General features: G+C 42.1%; 1 protein-coding gene across 1 annotated transcript in view; it reads right to left on the bottom strand.

Moving 5' to 3' along the window:
- The window catches only part of cd276 (CD276 molecule), an 81081-nt gene extending 62164 nt beyond the window's left edge, over positions 1-18917 (bottom strand). Inside the window, exons 1-2 of the mRNA XM_080458668.1 lie at positions 18521-18917; positions 12292-12390 (exon numbers count right to left, since the gene is read on the bottom strand). Of these exons, the coding sequence (XP_080314794.1) occupies positions 12292-12340 (49 nt within the window). The 5' untranslated portion in view covers positions 12341-12390; positions 18521-18917. The remainder of the gene's footprint in view (positions 1-12291; positions 12391-18520) is intronic.
- Between the last annotated feature and the right edge of the window lie 851 nt (positions 18918-19768).

Genomic DNA, 19768 nt, shown 5'->3' on the forward strand with positions numbered 1-19768 from the left:
TGCAAGTGATCTTCACACTGCTCTCCACTGTACTTTCATGACTACCCACCACCTTGTCACTATCAACACCTCCTTCCAACCTGCTTGCCTCAGATATGCGAGGCATGGGTGCAGCAGGATTTGCTTCTGCTCGGCGTTTCTTCACGCGGTGAACTGCATGCTCGCTCAGCACACGAGGTGAGCCCTGAAGGATGACTGTGAGGCTGAGAGGGAGTGTGGGATGCAAAGGAACAGCAAATGGGTTGATCTGAGCCGCTGTACGGAGGGTGCTTGCGGGGCAATTTACAAAGTTGTTGGTAAACAAAAATCTCACGTCTATCAAGAGAAAACACAAGACGTGTGAGTGCACATGAGCGCAAACAGACAATCCATTCACAAGTACAGTTTCTGTGCACGTCACTAAACAAGACTGAAATTATTATCTGCCGCCTGTAAAATGTGGGTGTGGAGACAAGCCCGACCTAATTTGACTGACGTTTATGTGGACATCCTCAATAAACCTCATGATGGGTTTTACAATCACTGTCTTTTGTCGAGTGGGTGAAATCTCCAATTTGGGTTTTTAACGACAGCCGTGCATTTGAAAAGACTGGAGACATTAGCATATTCACCACCAGAACCACCACTATCAACAGCTTGGAAGCATTATGGAACTGAGAGATGTATAATTAAACAGGAAAATGTCATCTGAGAGTAGTATAGTGCTGACAATATCTGAGAATATCCCTGAGGGCCTTTCTGTGTGGAGTTCACATGTTCTCCCTGGGTGCACTTGGGTTTTCTCCAGATGGTCTGGTAGACTTTGAGTAGTGTGATTGTGGATGTCAGCCTGTGTGGTTGCTTGTCTCACCTACAGTCAGCATAGATTAGTGACAACCTTTCCAAGATAATATAGACCTGCTATAGACGATGGATGGATCAATCTAATCTTTTTTTGTTTATCGTCGGACTTCACCTGCTTAGCCGTTTTTGTTCTTTCTTGTGCATGAATGAGAATTAAGTTTTGCTCTGTATTCCATAAATAAGTAAAGCTCTGCCTGAAACTATAACTGCATTCCCACAATTAAAAATGGCCTAGGTTGTTCCATTTTTAGTTTGTAGTTAGTCTTTACAAACGTACAACTTTGTCGCAGTTGGACTTGAACCACATTCAGGGTTCAATCAGCTGCTCCTTCTTAAAAAATAAGTCACGGCAGCAAATTATAGGAACTTGCATGGTTAATTTTTACACTGGATGCTTCAAAACCAGGATTCGAACTGCCGGGACTTAACCCAGTACACCACCAGGAGGGCAGCATTAACTAAATAACTACGATTGCTACCCGGGCAAGTTGTATTTCAAAACTTGGAGATAATAGTGCCTCCTCAGGATGCAAATTTAATAGTTACAATCCTCCAGGCACATGTCGAGAAGAGAAACTCGGTTTAACGTGGTGGTGTTTGGCTTTTATTCTTTTCTTTATAAAACCATTCTTAGTGTTTTATAATGTGGAATACAAAGACTTCCAATAAAAAGAAGCATGAAAATAAATTGGTAGTGAAATCTCAAAGCAATTGGATATTTTCAACTTTCAACTGGACTTGATTATATGGCTATAATATGTTTCACCATTTATCCAAGTGGCTTCATGCTGGAAGTAAAAATACTGTGAATGGAAAATCACAACATTTATACCATGAAATCTTACTTTTCTGTCTGTGTTATGTAATGCTACATTATTCATTCCTACAGGGGTTGAATATTTTCATAGATCCAGGGTTGATGTGTACATTAGCCTCAAGGCAGGACATTATTTTTTAAATAAGAAAAATAAAAAGCATTGATGTAGATGTGTTTATACTAAAAAAGACAAACACTGCGGAAAGAAGTAACTACAACTATCCTTAAAATCTGGACAAAATCTCCACTTAATGACAAGGGGAGCAACAAGTATTGTGAAGAAGCCCACCCAAAGTCTGAAAGTTTGAGCAAAATACACATACACCTAAATAAATAAAGACCCTTTGTACACATGCATAGAGATGGCTACCAAGAAGCAAAGCCAAGTCAAAAACTGCAAGTTTAAAAATAAATTTCTCATATATATTGTTTCTTTTAGATGCAGTAATCCTACAGACTTCACACAAAAACTAGCTGATCTCCACAGGCCCTTTTTTTTTTTGTAAAACAAACAAACAAGAAAAAAGCATTTTTGGAGCATACTGAGGAATGAGCTGGACAGAGGAGATGATGAGAACTTGAGTTCTTCTGTCAATTGTTACTTTTCCTCCTCGACTTGTTGTCAACTGCAATCCATCAAAGGTAAATAGGTTCAAGTGAACAACCTCTGGTCCAATTGTTTTGATAGTGTCATTAATATAAACAAGCCTGAATACTCATATCTGAACAAGCACGCCACGAGCCCTTGAGCGGCAGGTCTTGATCGTCTTCTAAACAAACTTTGGCGTTCTTGACTAAACTTTGAGCGCGGCACAAACCACAGGCGTCTAAATGAGGCAAACACGGAATGTGGCAGGCGTCACCACCACTCTCTCTTCGCGGTGTTTTAATTATGCATATCTCACATAATTTGTGAATCCTCAGCTGGTGAAGAAAAATACCATCGCAACAATCCCAAGAGTGTATTTAGCTCAGCACAAAGCGAATCTGTAGTTCTGGAAGTTTTGTCACGCAAACATAAAAGCTGTACAATATTTGATATGTTTCACTTTGCTGTTAAAAATGACAACATAAACACTGAGCAAGCGAGGACTCAGACAAACGTGGTGGTTTTTTTTCTTCTTTAGTCCACAACAAAAGAACCTCTCACAAGTGTGAAGACACCCGAACTGACATAAAATCTATTTTCCTGCAGCCACATTTCAAGTCTACAAAGGCCCAAGGGTTTGATACTCAAATTAAACAAATTCATAGGGAGAACTAGGGCGAAGTTTGAAATTGCAATGCTTCACTCTTATCTCCAAGGTTGAAATCCCTCTTTTGATCAGCCCTAATTTCTACCCACAGACACTCGCCAGACCAGCAGCATGCGCCAGTGATACTCGGCTGAATCAAACTGTTGATCATTGCAAAATCCCATCATCTTATCTCCTCCTGGCAAAGATACTCCAAAAACCGAGCCGCCCAGAATGCCAAAAATGATCGGTTCTGTGTGTATTGTAGTGATACTACGAGATTTTCAAATGATGGTTATTTCATTCCTGCTGTTGTGTATCGATTCAACGGCGAAGGAGGAATGATTCTGCACAAACACCATTGTGCAGTTGAAGTAACAAGCCAAGAGCACACGGCTCACTCTCACCCAGCACAGTTGGGAGAATGGGGCAGGTAAATGTATACGCATTAGTTGGTATTAGTATTAATGACAACCGTCACTGGTATCAGTATCAATGAAATGCAAAATCCAACTATGCACACATACACACATACACACACACACACACAAGCTCACATACACACTATTCCATGCAGAAAGAGACACCCAAAGGCCAGAGAATGCATTGATATTCCACACCTGTATGACTGCTGACAGCTCCATAGCATCACACTGTCTGAGGAATTGGACACGAGGTAGCCTGACACTACAATGGAGTCGCTGTTACAAAGCTGCTCAGGAGCAGCGAGGTTCCCATCATTACGACCGACAACAGTCACACACACAAACACACACCGCGCCACAGGTCCCCGGGCCCTTGCACTGTCCTTGACAAACACAAGCACACACATCACAGGCAACCACACTTCATTGTTCACGTAACTCACTGTTGCAGCTATCTGCAAAGATTATTTTCTCATTTCAAAGACTCCAGATTCAGGCTATATGCTCCATCAAAGTGTACACACACACACACACACACACACACACACACACACACACACACACACACACACACACACACACACACACACACACACACACACACACACACACACACACACACACACACACACACACACACACACACACACACACACACACACACACACACACACACACACACACACACACACACACACACACACACACACACACACACTTTCCCATGCATTTCAATAGTTTTTCCAGTTCAATAAGCAATACGTTTCTCCAAGTTGGATCGGATCAATGCCATGCCGCCACACAATGAACAGCACCTCGGAGTCTCGCGTCATGAAAGGCGATAACGGCGACAGATTAATTTGACCGTCAGTGAACGAAGCTGTTTACACAATCAGCAAAGTCATTTGTTTAGTATATTGAGTACACAGGTTTATACGGTAAAGCTCTATTGAAACATACAACATAGGAAGAAATGTTAATGTGATTTCATACATAAGGAAAATCAAGCACCGGCACTGGAGGGCAAATTGCAGAGGCAATATTGACACAGCAAAGTAAACAGATGCAATACTAACAGACTGCAATGACAGTGGGTTTAAGTTGGCCAAGACTACGAGCAGGGGAGGAGGATGCTTTTTACAACACTGCCCCCTTCTGCTGATTAGCGGAGCTGCAGCTCCACACATTTTCATTCTGGACATTTTGCACCACCTGAACATCAAAAAGGTTTTGCTCAAAGGATCTGCAATCCCTTTCATACCGATTATTCTTATGATATAGTCAATCCCTGGATTAGTCTAAAGGGAAAGCTAGCTTTTGATTTCATGCTGTCAGGAGCACATGGAGATGTCCACAATGCTCCTATTTGAAAAAGAAAAACAACATCTGGGAAACATTAAGGGGGCGACAGGAGCATGTGCATAGTGAGCATTGTTCAAATTAGCAATCTGAAAATGTCTTGAGCTGTGCTCTTCAGACGGCCCCTCGGTGAAGAGGCAAAATACGGATGGGATTGAGTGAGCCTTCTGCGGTGTAAAGGGGTCACTTTCAACATTAAGCTCTGAACATAATCTCTTCCAGTTTTGCTCCGGGAACCCATCATGAAGTGTGACTCTCTCTCTCTCTCTTGGGAAGAGATTCAGGTGATGGAAGATAGGAGAAACCACAACCCCGACTTGCTTATTCACAGCAATCTCATAAATCACAATGGGATTTTCTATTGCTGCTGCCCCCCCCCCCCCCCCCCCCCCCACCCCATCTTTTTCTTGCTGCCTATCTTGTCTTCCTTTGTCTTGCTTCCTTTCTAAATGTACACCATCTCATATCCCGTCAATAACCTGTTAATGGACTGCGGCAGTCAGATAGCGGTGCCAGCTGAAGAACAGTGGACAGATAAAGGCGAGCCTCTGGCTTACAGGCCTGAGGGACTGACAGCTTTTGATGAGCAGAGGATTCAGGATTGGGCACAAAGGGATGGGATGTTAAAGAGAACTGCCTGGGGTAGCATCAGGGTCCTGGGGTCAGATGTGACATGAGTGTGGCTTAATTCTAATTAGCGATGGAATGTTTTTAGTGTGATATCACAGATGCCGTATATGTTCAAATGGTACAAATAGAAAAGCGTTTCAACAAATTTCATATTGAAGGCCACAATAGATACAAATTGAACATCAATATTCAATTAGTGACTAGGATTAGGATTTCACCTAATTTGCTATCATAATTAATGTTGCATGTTTTGGTTTTTACTCTCATAATTGAATGTCTGTGGCTTAGTTGGTAGAACAGGTTGTCTTCACGTTAAGTATAATTTATTGATCACCCTTGGGGAAAATACTTCTCTGATTTTAACCCATCCTATTCATAATTAGCCTTAACACTACACACGAGGAGCAGTGAGCATGGGGGTAAACTCAATGATGCACAGTGGTCACCTGCCAGCACTGGGATTCGAACCTATGACCCTCAGATCCCAAGTTCGCTGACCTCCTGGACAACCGCTGCCTATAGGTTCATTATAAGTAATGAGCAATTAGTAATCATAAGTTTAGTGGTTCAGTGCACCATCTCTCCTGGTCCATATGTCCAAGTGTCCTTGAGCCTTAAGCCCACTCTGCAGGTGAGCACTCTGCATGGCAGTCGTCACCATCGGGGTGTGAGAGAGTGAATGGATGGATGACAAGCACAACTAAATTTCTCAAGTAGTAAGAAAAAATTTACATTATATATAATATAGCCTTTTCTATGTACCTTAAATTGTCCAGCAATCACTGGGTATATAATATTCTTCTGGGATAGAAAAAGTTCTATTTTCTCTTTTAACAACAGTAAATTCATTGAATCAACATCGGAGTGTGTGTGTGTGTGTGTGTGTGTGTGTGTGTGTGTGTGTGTGTGTGTGTGTGTGTGTGTGTTTCACCCTCATCAAAAACTCACTGGGGTTGAAAAATCTGCACTTTGATCACATCAACACACAATCTGATAGTTTTGTTGGCTCAATTCTTTATGGAGGCTTTTGTGTGTCCTACCATGTGGAAATGACATTGTCCTCTGCGCTGACTGCATATCCTTCATTTGGATTGTGAGGTAATTTACTCCGAAGCAGCTGCAGCTCCTTCCCATTTGGCCGTGGTGCCAAGATGGCAACTGTCTGTTCCACAGTCAGCTGTCCTGAGCTCAACATCCAGGAGGTCACTGTGTACTTTACTCAACAAAGTGAACACACTATAACTAATATGGGAATGTATACTCTCCCTTTCATTCTATATCGCTGTGAGCGTCAGTATAATGTAGTACATAGCGAAAGAACATGTAAACCTGGAGATGTTTTCAATCAAGTTGCATGTTTGCATCTGAGACACTATTGATCATTTTAGTTAAAGCTGGACAAAACTTCTCATGCATATTTCAATAGTAATCAGCAGTGATCAAATTGTAACTTTTCGAAACTACACATGTACTCGAGTAATTTGTTATTGTAGGTTGTTAGTTCTTGATACGAACTCAAAAGATCACATATTCTGACACCATCAAACTTGTAGTAACAGCAAAGGACCAAGGCCTCTGCTGAGCAACAGGCTGATAATCTGAAAATGAAGCAACAAAGCAGAGGAAAGCTATTAAAAGATATCAAAGCACTTCCAACTTGAAAGATTCGGTCTGCAATGCTATTCAGAAATGATAGTTAAAGCAAGTGGAGCAAGACAAGACAAGATCTGAAAGACCCGGAACACTTCCAGATAAAATTCACAATCTCAAATAAAAAGAAAATCTTGATGTTGGGACAGAGTGAAGTACTGCCACTTCACTCAGTAGCAGCAAAGTCTGAATTAAAGTCGTCATACAGACAGAAAACGCAGTGAAATGAATGAGAGTCAACAGTTGTCTGTAGCTGATCTCAGAAGCCACCTCAAAATGGAAGAAAAGTGGAGGGAACCTCATAGTCAGCTGACTCCGGAGGAACATCAACATGCTGCGTGTGCGGGAAAACTGAAAATGAGTCATAAAATGAAGTAATCTGGGAGGACAAGTGGGTGAACAATCCTAAATCAAGAACAGAACAACTGTTAGCTCGCTACATAATGTGTTTACTGTAGCGGAGGCTTATCTCATCTACGGGGGGGGGGTACAACGTACTTAGTGTTCAGCTCAACTTTGTGAACATGCCACAATTACTGTATTATCTTTTATCCATTTTTGAATCTCATAATATAATAACTAACTAAACTGCGAAAAGGTTCATTTTAACATCTGTTTGCTGGAGGGGTGCAATTTACATCTTTTCAGCTGGAAAACAACAAAATGTTTCGTCTGCCCACAGGAGTCCAAACTTGATGATGCGAGTTGGTGGGAAAGATTTGTTGCCTGATTGATGGAGAATGTGTCTGACAGCTGCTGCCTTATCAAATGTTCGGCTCTTTCGCAGGCTTATACCCTTCTCTGATTTATAGTATCATGCAGCGGCAGTGACGCGGGGTAAACATGGGTCAGCTTGTTGCCAGCGGCATGATGTTGTAATAATATCTCCAGGTCTCTGCCGGCATGTCTGATGAGGCAACACCTGGCAGGTAATAGTGTCCCTGCCTCAGCTGCTGGGCTGCTTCCACAGGAAACCGGTAGCTGCGATGCTTTCCAAGTACAGATCAGCATCCGTTCAACCCATTCATCACAGCCCACTAGACACACGACAGAGCCACATATGGCCCCGGGCCTCTCTCTTCCCCTCCAGAACTGCAATCTCGGCATATTACCCATATCAATTTTTTAACGATCCCACAAGGCAGCATTTTTAGGACTTGTTGAAATAATCATGAGGTGCTTGTTGGGTAATGCACTCTGTTTCAATGAGTGCACTGTGAGAAAAGACGAGCGGGGAAACGGCGAGACGGACGCGAGCCAACGGAGACCGGTTATTATGTATGCACTGCGGCGAAACCAATCTTTGTTGAGCCTGTCCTCGATTGTTTTTAAAAGGATACTTTACTGAACGCAATCAAATTAGCAAGAACATCACTGATACGGGGTAATAACCCTAAATTGAATTTCTGCACAGGCTAAAGTGTCCCCTCTCCGCAGAATCAATTGCTGTGAAGAGAAAAGGAGGACAGGAAGAGGGCATTCATAGTTAGCAGACCTTTAAAAAGTACACCAGAGATGCAGGCGTGAGCGGGCTATTTTCACGCTCCGGGGCCCTGCCATAATGTGCGCCGGCCGACGACTACACTAGATGCAATCTATCCAATTACGCTGGTTAATTTGAATTACCTTACAGCTCCCATCCCTGAGAGCGAAATCGGGTCAGGTTTCAATTTCTGCATTTGCATGAATACGACTCTCCTTCATTGTTTCGGGTGCTCAGAGCTGCTGCGGTGGGCTCTGGCAGCCCCGGTTGCGGTGCTAACTGAACACAGAGTATGACAACAACAAGCAATTAGCAAGACAGCCTCCTGTTAGCTGTGCCACTGGCTGACACCGCCGTGCGCCGTGTTGAACGCAGCCAGCAATGTTACTGTACGCAGCAAACCGTCAAGAGCTCAGTCATTACTGAACACACCATGACATTTTGCACATTAAGCTGGCGCTTCTGACCAGCAATGGGTAATAATGGGTGTAATGAAAATACACTTCCTCTATTTTCAGAGGTCAGAGGTCAAACCAACAAAAAAACATTGTTAGAAACTATCCCTCCTTCCTCCCTCCCTGAATATTGTACTTAAACCACAATAGGCTCTGACAGACAGGACTCTGAGTCGATGCCGTGACAGCAGCTGTGTATGCTGCTTGACTAACATCAGGGAGACGTTTCACTGAGAATGATCCATCTTCTTACGGGTGAGTCAGGATACAGCTGGGAGCGGCACAGACAATATGACTGCCCCGGGACGACAGCGTCTGCCCTCCTTGCGTGCTTTTCTTTTATTCTTCCACAAACCCCATCCTCACCAAAGGAAGTGTGTTGGCAGAGGGCATAAAGTGAAATCATGTCTGCTGATGTGGACACTTTCTGGAAGGATCAAGTTGTAGGAGACCTTAATACTATCAGCACAGGAATTTAACATTAACCGACTTTGAAAGTTTTTATTATTAGCGTTAATTTCCACTGTTAACAAAACTTTGTTACCACGCTTGGAAATAATCCCCAAAAATACAGGCTCGTATGGAAACTTGACCGAGAATGTTATTCCTCATTTAAACTTAATTATGGTGACTTCAGCATCCTCCTATACCAGGTTTACAATTCCAGAACCTCGAATGAATCTGCCGCTGTCCACATGGATATTTTCTGTTTAATATGTGTGTAGTTTCATCTTGAAAATGCAAAGTTTTCAGTCGGGACACCGAGCTGGTGTATTGGTTAGCACTCTCGCCCCACAGGAGATAGACGTTGTGTGTGCGTTTTTTCCATGTACTCCAATTTTTTTATGGACTGGTCACCTGTCCCTGAGTGATTTGCCATCAACTAGTCAGGTAGTACCTATTCCAGCACTGCATGATCTATTTGATGAAGATGGATAGACTTACTGATTATATTAAAGGGTTCATATTATGCAAAGTCCACTTTCTAATGGTTTTCCAACAGTAATATGTGTCCCCATACCTGGAATGACCTTGAATAGAATGTTTTTGGACCAACAAGACAATGTGAAAGTGTTGAAAAACTGTATGATATGACCCCTTTAAGACAACTGTGTTACCATTGGAGCTATGGTTAAAACTGTCACATCATAGCAAGAAGACCTGGGTTTGATTCACGGTGGCCTTTTTGTGCTTAGTTTACATGTTATTCCAGTAGCAGTGTGGATTATTTTCAGGTAACCAGGAAATCCTGGACTCCAATGAGTATGAAGTATGAGTGCCTCTGCAGGTGATTGTGTGTCTTTCTATTCAGGCTTTTGATGTGACGGACTATCAGGGAAGGATCCTTTCCCCAATGTTAGCGATAAACCCCGATAAACCTAACCTGGATAAAGTTGGTAGAAAACATGTATTCTGGTCACACTAAAGCCAAATAGGACAATAATTAATGTCAGATCAAACTCACAAACAGAAACCTACCGGTGTCATTTAATACAAAACTTTGTTAAATGATTTCAGTGCTTTCATTTATCACATAACTGTGAGTATGCTGGTCATGATAGTCGTGATATGAAACGTTTATACCGTCACATTTTAATCAGCGTAGATGTTCTCAAACAGGCACACACAAACACACACACAGCTGTTTACATAAATACACAAATGTGGATGTTTTCTATTTGTCTGGCAGACAGGATTCATAGCGTGGCTGTTTATACAAATCAGAAGCAATCACTCTGACCTTTAATTAGTTTCTCCGATAACGGCTGTCACCCCATGCTAATTGAAAAACAGAAACACTACAGTCATAATGCTATCTATCAATTAGGAAGACACAACACTCAATATATAATAATTAACAAGAATAAATAAAAGAATAAAATGTTGTCCCGAAATGCACCTAAAAGTCTGTTTGAAGCCGCTGCCATAGTTACTACTATTACACCAAATTAAATAAGTGCCACAATGCATGCTGGGGCTATTTTGTATCATCATACAGGGCTACATGACCGGACTATAGCATCAAACTAGACTCCAACAAATTCAGTTAGTGCTCCAGTTAGTAGAGAGAAAGTGAATCACTGGGCGAGCTACAATAGCCCATTACCCATGAGTTAAAGAGCTCCATCAGTCCACCGACACCTCCTCCTCCTCCTTCTCTTCCTCCTCCTCCTCCTTCTCCTCCTTCTTCTCCTCCTTCTCCTCCTCCTCCTCCTTCTCCTTCTCCTCCTTCTTCTCCTCCTCCCTCCCCTCCATCTTCCCTCCTGGTGAGGGAGCGAGTCAGGCAGTGGATGCCACACAGCCAGTAATGAGCAGGCCGCAGGCCCATTTGTGCTGGGAGAGAATAGGTCCCTAATGAACCACTAAAGACACTTAGGTCCACTGAGTCAAGATTGAAATGTGCCACTGATGGCCAACAGGAGGTTGTGTCAGCTCAACCAGTGAGCCGAAAAGGCGAAAAATCACGGTGTTGTGGACCATGAAAGTTCAGCCTGAACTTTGTGGGTATTGCCAATGTAAGCTGAGGTTGTGTATTAACGTCAAGCCTTTGGAGCAAAAGACTTGTTCTTCAGGCGGCGCATTAATATAAAAGGAACGTCTCCCACTATGAAACTTTAATTTACATGCCGTGTCAAACACACACCGACTGGGTAAAAAGGGCCGGTGTTAAAATATATGCACCGGTGCTCCCCCTCATTCGACACGCTCACCTCCCTCCTTTTATTTAGTGTGTCATGAGACGCTATCGGGCCAGCCCATGCAATCCGTTTCTTTTCTTTACGATGACAAGTTTTTTTTTTTCTTCAAGCACCACTTCTACTAAAACTTTGGAGTGCGTGAGTCATGAATCCTCCGTAGCAACATCAACCACCAGTACATCCCTTCCCCGTGTTAGAAATATGAGAGGATGACTTCCTCACCACACTCCCCGAGTCGCGGCAGGAAAAAAAAAACCAAAAAACTGCACTTCTGGCATTTTTTTTTCACTGAGGGCCTCAGCCTCGCCCCGAGCTCTCACTGCTCCTCACCTGTCTGCTAAAGGTCAACGCTATTCTGTTTTACAAGCCGAATTAAAAAAGAAATAGAAAAAAAACCAAAACGTCCGGCTGTATGATAGAGTCGTAACCCTGCGAAAACTGTGCTGGGAAGGATTACTGTGAGAAATCTTCCCGGATGCGCTCAGGCAGGAGCATGAGTGTGAATGTCGGTTTGTCTGGATGGATGTTTTTTTTTTTTTTTTAGCTTTCCTAATGTTGCCATGTTTGAGGGAGTCGCCTCATCTGAACCCATTGTTTTGCCCTGTAGAGTGTATTGTTTAACAGGCAGTGGCATTTCCCACCGCAGCGACTCGGATCTAATGGCAGGGCACGGGCAGGCAGGAGAAAACACCCACCCATTGCTTGGACGGCCAGAATCAGGAGGGACATCGGGAGGGACGGCATGGTCGTCGGTGGTGGATTCAAACGGCGGGTCAGCTTTTTCAGACACAGCTCTGTAGAGGAGGAAAAGAAAAAAAATCACACACCTGTGGGGGGGGGGGGGGGGGGGGGGGGGGGTTACAGCAACAATGCTCTCCGCTTTTGTCTCAGCTTGCTTGATCTACTGTCTTGGTGGAATTGGGAGACCAGGAGGCAAGCCAATATTTCGCAAAGTAAAAGCTATTTTAAAGGCTCAAATTATTTTTTGGTGGCTTCTGAACTTATCTGAAAGAATGTCTGAAGGTGATTACTTCACTCTTTCCTCTGGCCTTTTCTCTCTTTAGGGGGTTGAAGAAGCTGCGATGACAAGTGGGGACTTCCAGAGTTGGCAGGAAACAGCCAAGTCATTCTCTCTGCTCTCCAGAGGGAAAACACAACTTCATGAGTGAATCGAGACGGACAAAACTACCCCCCCCCCCCCCCCCCCCCCCCCCCCCCCCCCTCCATCTACCTCCACTCTCCCCCCCATGAAATATGTATGAGATACTTATCTCGGCGAGATTGGTAGAGGTCACCATTTGTACTATCTGTATTTGCTGAGAGAAAAACTTCTATTTGTGTTTTGGGATGATGCTGGAAACGGTCTAGTTTTTTACCCCACTTTCTCTACGACCATTGAATGTAAATAATGAGGCTACAGCAACAGTGTAGCCTGGAAGGCATCAGTCTGTAGGCAAGATGACTAACATTTCTACATCACAGTATACAGACTTTGTAATTGCACAGCCTTTTTGACGACTTTCAAATGTTTTTATACCAAAACAGAAACATCTCATCAAGTCATAAACACACCAAATCATTTATATACAGGCTCAGAATCAGTGTTGACCTCTTTAGAATGTGAATCCAAAACTGCCTACAATGTTAAATTCGGTCTTTGGTTTGTGTTTGGAGACGTTAAAAGGTATTAAAAGCATCATATTTGAGATTTTACAATAAAATAAAATGACATATTTCTGGAGAAAAAAAACTGTCACATGATCACTGATGAATAATATTAACAACATGTCGACAATTTTAAAAGGGGTCAGCTTTAAAATTAAACTTTGCTGTTCCAGACTGATAAAAGCATTATTCCCTGCTAAGGAAATGTTTGTGCTTGTGAGATGTATTTGATAACAAAACATTTGCTGTTATTTTTCACTCGCCATGAATATTTGTGAAGAAGTGTGTTTTTAATTAACGTTTTGGATTTCGTGTGGATAAACTGTATTATGACTGAGTGACACGTTGTGTGAAATTGGAATTGTTAACTACAAGACATAAACATCCCTCAAACCACTTTTTTTCTAACCTTCCCTTTAAATTAATGTGAAAAAAAAAGCAATTTCATGACATTTTATGAAAATAAATAACAGGACAACTGCTTAAAGTGCCTCTCTGGGGACCATTTCAATGAAAATGGGCATCCTTCTGTAACCTAAGGCTGCAAATCAGTTTTATTTTCAGCTAAAATGAGTTTTACGCCTAGTTAGTGATGAACTCTTCTAGTCAGAATGCAATAATAAATACAGTAAAGAAGTTTTAGAATACTGAATTATAAACTTCCCTTCAGAAAAGTGGTGGTATATTGTCAAAACTGCCACTGTGATTAATTAAGTCATTATCTAAAATAAACAAGAACCCCTTCAGAGTAATAATGTGACTTTTTTTTTCAAAAGGGTTAAGTAAATATTAGTCTTTAATATATAAATACAACCATATTCTTATCTCGCTCAATGACGCTCAAAGCATTGTACTTTATGCCTCCCAACTGCTAGCAGGTCATCGCAATAATAGCAATTATAAGAATATCTGGAATATTAATTCCACTACACACTCGATGCTCTCTCACATTACCTGGTAAATGTAGGTGTTTATATCTGCATCACAAAACTTGTTGACAATATGTGGTATATTCAACATGACCAAGAAGACCATGGCTCACAGAGCATCAAACCGGCCCGATCAGACAGACTGAAGTGCCTTAATATTATAGAGACACTGTCTTTTTGTCAGAATATAAGAAGTGAGGCATGCGCAAGTGTTAGAAGTAGAGAAATTATATGTATGATGAAAGCAAAGATATAAATAGAGGATGAGTTTTCTCTCGGAGTGAGCAATGATCTACCAGCAGTCATGTGTTCCCTGAAATATTTATGCCATTTCTAAGCACGTAAAGGAAAAGGATCGGCAACGTGTTTCCTTCATTTGGCGGACATCATGCATTTTTGTTTCTCTTTTTTTCAGTCTTGAGTAATCCTGTCTGCCTCCTCAAAACGGACAAGAATCGGGTTTTGCCATTTTTCACAGAAAACGTGGTGGCTACGTAGCGTTTACCGTAACTACAGGGCAGTTTCACAACTTCAGTCAGCAAGGCTTAATTTAAAAGAGGCGGCTGGGTGCTGGGAAACACCCGCAACCCTTCAAGAAAAGGAATGAATCTCTGCTGAACGTGCTCACAACATCTAAACCATTGGCAAAATCTGTTCTTATACACTTTAGATAAGGAGAATCGCTGAAAACACAGCGGAGACAGCAGCTGATCCAGCTTCTGTGAATCATTGTCGCTCCACCTCACGGCTTAACCAAAACTTTTTTCCATCAGGCTTCGTTTATGGCCTCTGCCGAGAGGATGTGGGCCGCTTCAGCACAGTTTCCATAACAGCACTGCTCCACCGATGAGGCAAAAAAAACGACACATTACATCGACAATCTGCGAGCCTCCATACACATCCGCCCTCAGACTGAACGGCTGCGAGAGACCAGATTTGCGGAGGTTTTCAAAATGGGGATGAAGAAGACGAGACACATACCAGGACAATGCTTTAACACGGGGCAGGATTTTCCTAAATATATTCCCCTGGATAGCACAAACTGAACTCTGCCAGCACAGCAGACCACAGTCTGACTCAGTCTGGGCTGTCCAGACACCAGGAAGCCATCAAAGGAGGGTTTTTTTTTTTGTTACTGAATGACTCAAGTCTTTCACCAACCCCTCGCCAGCGTGTGTGCACTTTTTCTTCCTTTCATTTTGCCATCCAACTTTTACGACTCGGTTCAGACACAGCATGAAAAAAAAAAAAGAAGCTGACTCAACTCACAGGTCATAACCTTGAAAATGAAATCGCAACGCACTCACACAGACACATAAACATCTTGGCTGTTTTTTGTTTTAAATTAACAATATATGTTTTATTCATCTTGTATATCTGCCTTATCCAATACCTTAGGGTCACAGAGCGCTGGAGGCTGACATGACGAACACAAACAAGGGCAACCACACACACGTTTACATTTGTAGACAATTTTAGAGTCAGCAGCTAACTTGACACACATGTCTTTGGTTTGTTGGAGGAAGTCATGAGTCCTAGGAGAAAACTGGCACACACACAGAAAACATGTGAATGCAAAATTATTATTATTTTTTTTTTTTTTAATTGAGGACACACCTCAATGTTATACCAGAAGAGGGAGTATCTCACGCATGTTGATCTTCTATCGTACACACAGTTATGAAAAAGCCTTTTTACTCTTTCCTCGCACATCTATTGATTCAATACAAGGTATTGTATCTTCATAAATCAGAAAAACTATGTAAACAAAAACAATTCTTATATAAAGGCAATATCCTGCTGTAAAACCTACAAACAAAATTTATATTTGATAAAAAATGTCACTATGGACATTGTTTTCAAAACTTTGACATGTGAAACTTTTTCGGAAACCAAAACACAAAGACAATGCATTTTCACTAGAGACGCTGTTGTAAAGGGAGTCTATAAATGTGGGCCCTTCGAGGAGAAACGTTAACCACACACTGCTCAGGTTGAATCAGGAGGGACATCCAGTGTAAGACTTGTACCAGATTAAACATGCAGCTCACATTATCTGCTGTGGCACCAATGAGTGGAAGAAGCTAAAACAGACTGTCTCCATTTCCATTGTAAGTCCACTTAAAAAAAAATAAAGGAGACCGTCTCTGACAGATGGTTTAAGGGTCAGAAAATCTTGAGGGTTTTTTTTTTCCAGCGATTGGTCATCAACTCCTGAGTCATAATCACCGCTGTATTTCATTTTGACTGCAAGATAAAAGAATTAAAAGTCCTTCTGAGGCCAGAGAAGGAGAAATGATTCTTAATGTATCACAGAACATTAAAATTTACAGTTTCGTCATGATGATCGCACCATCACTCTACTTCAACAAACCTCATCATGCAGTAGTTCTTTAATAGTTTGTCTTTTTTCCCCCCATAACGCTGCCGCTCGAGTCCACTTCCTTCCAAACTGTTAATGTAATGAATCCGACTGCCCTTCTGGATGCAAATGTCTCGCTGGCATATGGCTGGCACCGCTGCCGAGCTCCTCAGACCATTTGGAAGCACTCACCCCTCGGTGATGGGGACATTTCTAACTTGACGGACGCCGGCCTCATTGAGAGAAAAAAGTGAAAGTGAGCCCTTCAAATCCACACAGCAGCAGCAGGGGCTTGAATTTACTCCCCCCCATCCCTCCCAGGGACGACTGGATTCATTTCAGCAAAGTCGTGTCGTACATTACTCAGTCAAATTAAACGTTAGTTCATTAAACTGAGAAAAAGAGCTTCATAAACTTTAAGAGCACTTTAGAGCTGAGAAGCTGCATAAAAGTTTGACTATTAATCAGACCACATAAAATCTAATTCACACTTCTGACTCGGCCCAACACTATCCAATAATAGAAAGACAACGGCACACTGGAATGTATATTTTTATCTCGTGGATAATTAGCTGGAGATACAGCGACAGCAGGGACGTGAAGGAGTAAAGAAAGTATATGCTCAGTATACGTTGTGACAGAAACAACCGCATCCTGCTAAAACCTCCGGGACAAATTTAGTGTAACCTTTCCAATACTGTAGCTGCATGTACAATTACACAGAGGCGTTATAACAGTATGTACCGTCTACTGCCATAATCACATAGCCGGGTAAAGTAGGGAAATCGCAGAGCACCTTGTATCGTGTCTGATGAGATGATAATCTCTCTGCGATGTTGGTGATCATTCTCGAGGAAACTTGTTGGAGTGGTTAACGCTGAAACCTTTAACATCCCCACTGGGAGATGCACTTTTCTGTGCAGATGGCGAGAGGCAACATCCACATTCTTGTCCGGCTTCAATTTGACACATCTTCAAAAATGTATAGGTCCTGTCATGATTCCCAATTGTTCAATTTAGTCCATGGACATGTACATTAGAAGAAGCTATACTGCATATACTGTATACAGTACGGTGAGCGGAGTGGAGCAGAACTGAATGTATGTGGGATTTAAAAGCCATTATGACCTGAGGTTTTCACTCCACCTTGGAACACAATAAGATGGCAAGTTACTGAGAAAGAAGAGTCGTGTAATCTCGAGAAAGCTTCAACGGGGGAAGCTAATTCTACTAACTTGAATATAACCACATGTATGTTTTACATTATATAATCAAGGACACTGGAGTTATGAGTGTCCTTATTTCACTTCGAGGATCTTTCTGTATGTTTTTCACTGTAAAATAAAGGATGTTGTTCAAAGTCTTTCCTGCTTGGGATTCTGTTGAATATGTTTCAAATTACTTTGAAGAAACAGATGTTAAAGAAAAACAACTGAGGACATTCAAACAGAGATAACTGATTCAGCTAAAAAAAAGAAGAAGAAAAAAGCTAGATTGAATGAACAATTGAGAGTTTATTTCAACTCAGTATTTTAAATATTTAAGTTAAAATCAATGGTCATTTAATAGAACTCTCGAACTCACTTATAGCAGCTTTCAGATGCAGTACCCACTTTAATCACACGGGGGCGCAGTCCATTTCATTCATTATTGTTAGCTTGTTTGCTCAATGTTTATTTTAAAGTGACGCACATTGTCTGTTATCTGCCTCCCGTGTTGCGTTAAAAGTGCAAAACTCAGTATTGTTGGTGGTTTTCGGGTCAGAGAGCAGAAGCTGCCGGGGCTGGAGGCGGAGGGTTCACGGGGTTCCTCTCCGCTGCTCCCCAGCTGTTGCTCTTTGGAAAAAAAAAAACCTCAACTTTATACTCATAAACCTCGTTTTGTTTTGTTTTTTCCCTCTCCAGCAAAGACACACCGTAAACTGTCCGTATGCCCAGACCCTCTCCGACTTTACCGTTCAACGCTTACCATGTCAGGAGGGAGAAACTTTAAAAAGAAAGCAAAGCCCCCGGCTCAGCCCGTCCAGCGGTGACTCTCTTTCTTCTGTCCCGGTGAAGAGGCCGTTACTTCCCGCGGCGGCTCATTCTCCCCTCGCGGAGAAACGCGACTTGAAAAGCTGCGACGTGGAAACGCGGGTGTGGACGGTGGGTGACTCCGTGGGCTGTTTTCCTCTCGGTGTTTGGGTCTGTTCCATTGATGAGGGGCGGCTTTCTTCGCAGAGAGCAGAAACCACTCCTTGCTGCTTTGTCCAGTGCTGATGTCATACCGGCGGAGCGCCCCCGGATCCCGTTCAGCGGAGCACCGAGCTCAGCTCACCGGGAAGTCCCCGGTCCACCGCATCACCTTGAAACACACAACAATAAAGACAGAAAAAAAAATTAAAATAAATATATGTGTATATATATATATATATATATATATATATATAAGAAGATGTGTGATATCAATAACCATTACACAACAAATAAAAAAAAAATAACACACAATTTGTTGAATAAAATGTAAATATAAAAACAAAGGTTGTTTAAACACAAAACATTAAAAAATATATTTGTGTATTTAACATGCCAGCAAAAGCACTGATCATAGGAAAAATACCAGAACCAAAGGGTGTTTCCACAAGCCTGAATAGATTAAGCCAGGATTTTCCAGTAGTCTCGATCAATTTACCTTCAATATCTTCAAAAACAAGAGGCCCATGAGCGACCATTAATTTCCTGTAAAGGCTCAATAAAGTTTTGTTTTATTCCATCCTATTTCTTAAAAGTCTATTTTATGCCTCATTCTTTTTGCTGAAAGTTGGAACTTCCAACTGGAATTTCGTTGTGTGTATGGAACCATATACATAATGTTAATAAAGGGATTCTAATTCTGATCCTCTTTAGTTCTGCTTTATCAAGTTCCGGGTTGCAGGGTCCTGTCCAGAAAGAACATGCAAACTCCACACAGAATGGTCCCAGACTTGGGAAGGGTCCTTTGCATGTCCAGAGACACAAAGAGACAGACAACCACACACTCACAGTCACCCGTAGGGTCAATTTAAGGTCACCAGTTAACCTCACATGCATGTTTTTGGACTGTGGGAGGAAACCAGAGTACCTGGAGGAAACCCTCTCATGCATGGGAAAAACATTCAAACTCCACACAAAAAGGCCCGAATTTGAATCCAGATCTTCTCACCGTGAGGCAAGAGCACTGACCACTGCATCACATAGA

This window comes from Lipophrys pholis (assembly GCF_963383615.2).
Source record: "Lipophrys pholis genome assembly, chromosome: 2".
Taxonomy (NCBI): Eukaryota; Metazoa; Chordata; class Actinopteri; order Blenniiformes; family Blenniidae; genus Lipophrys; species Lipophrys pholis.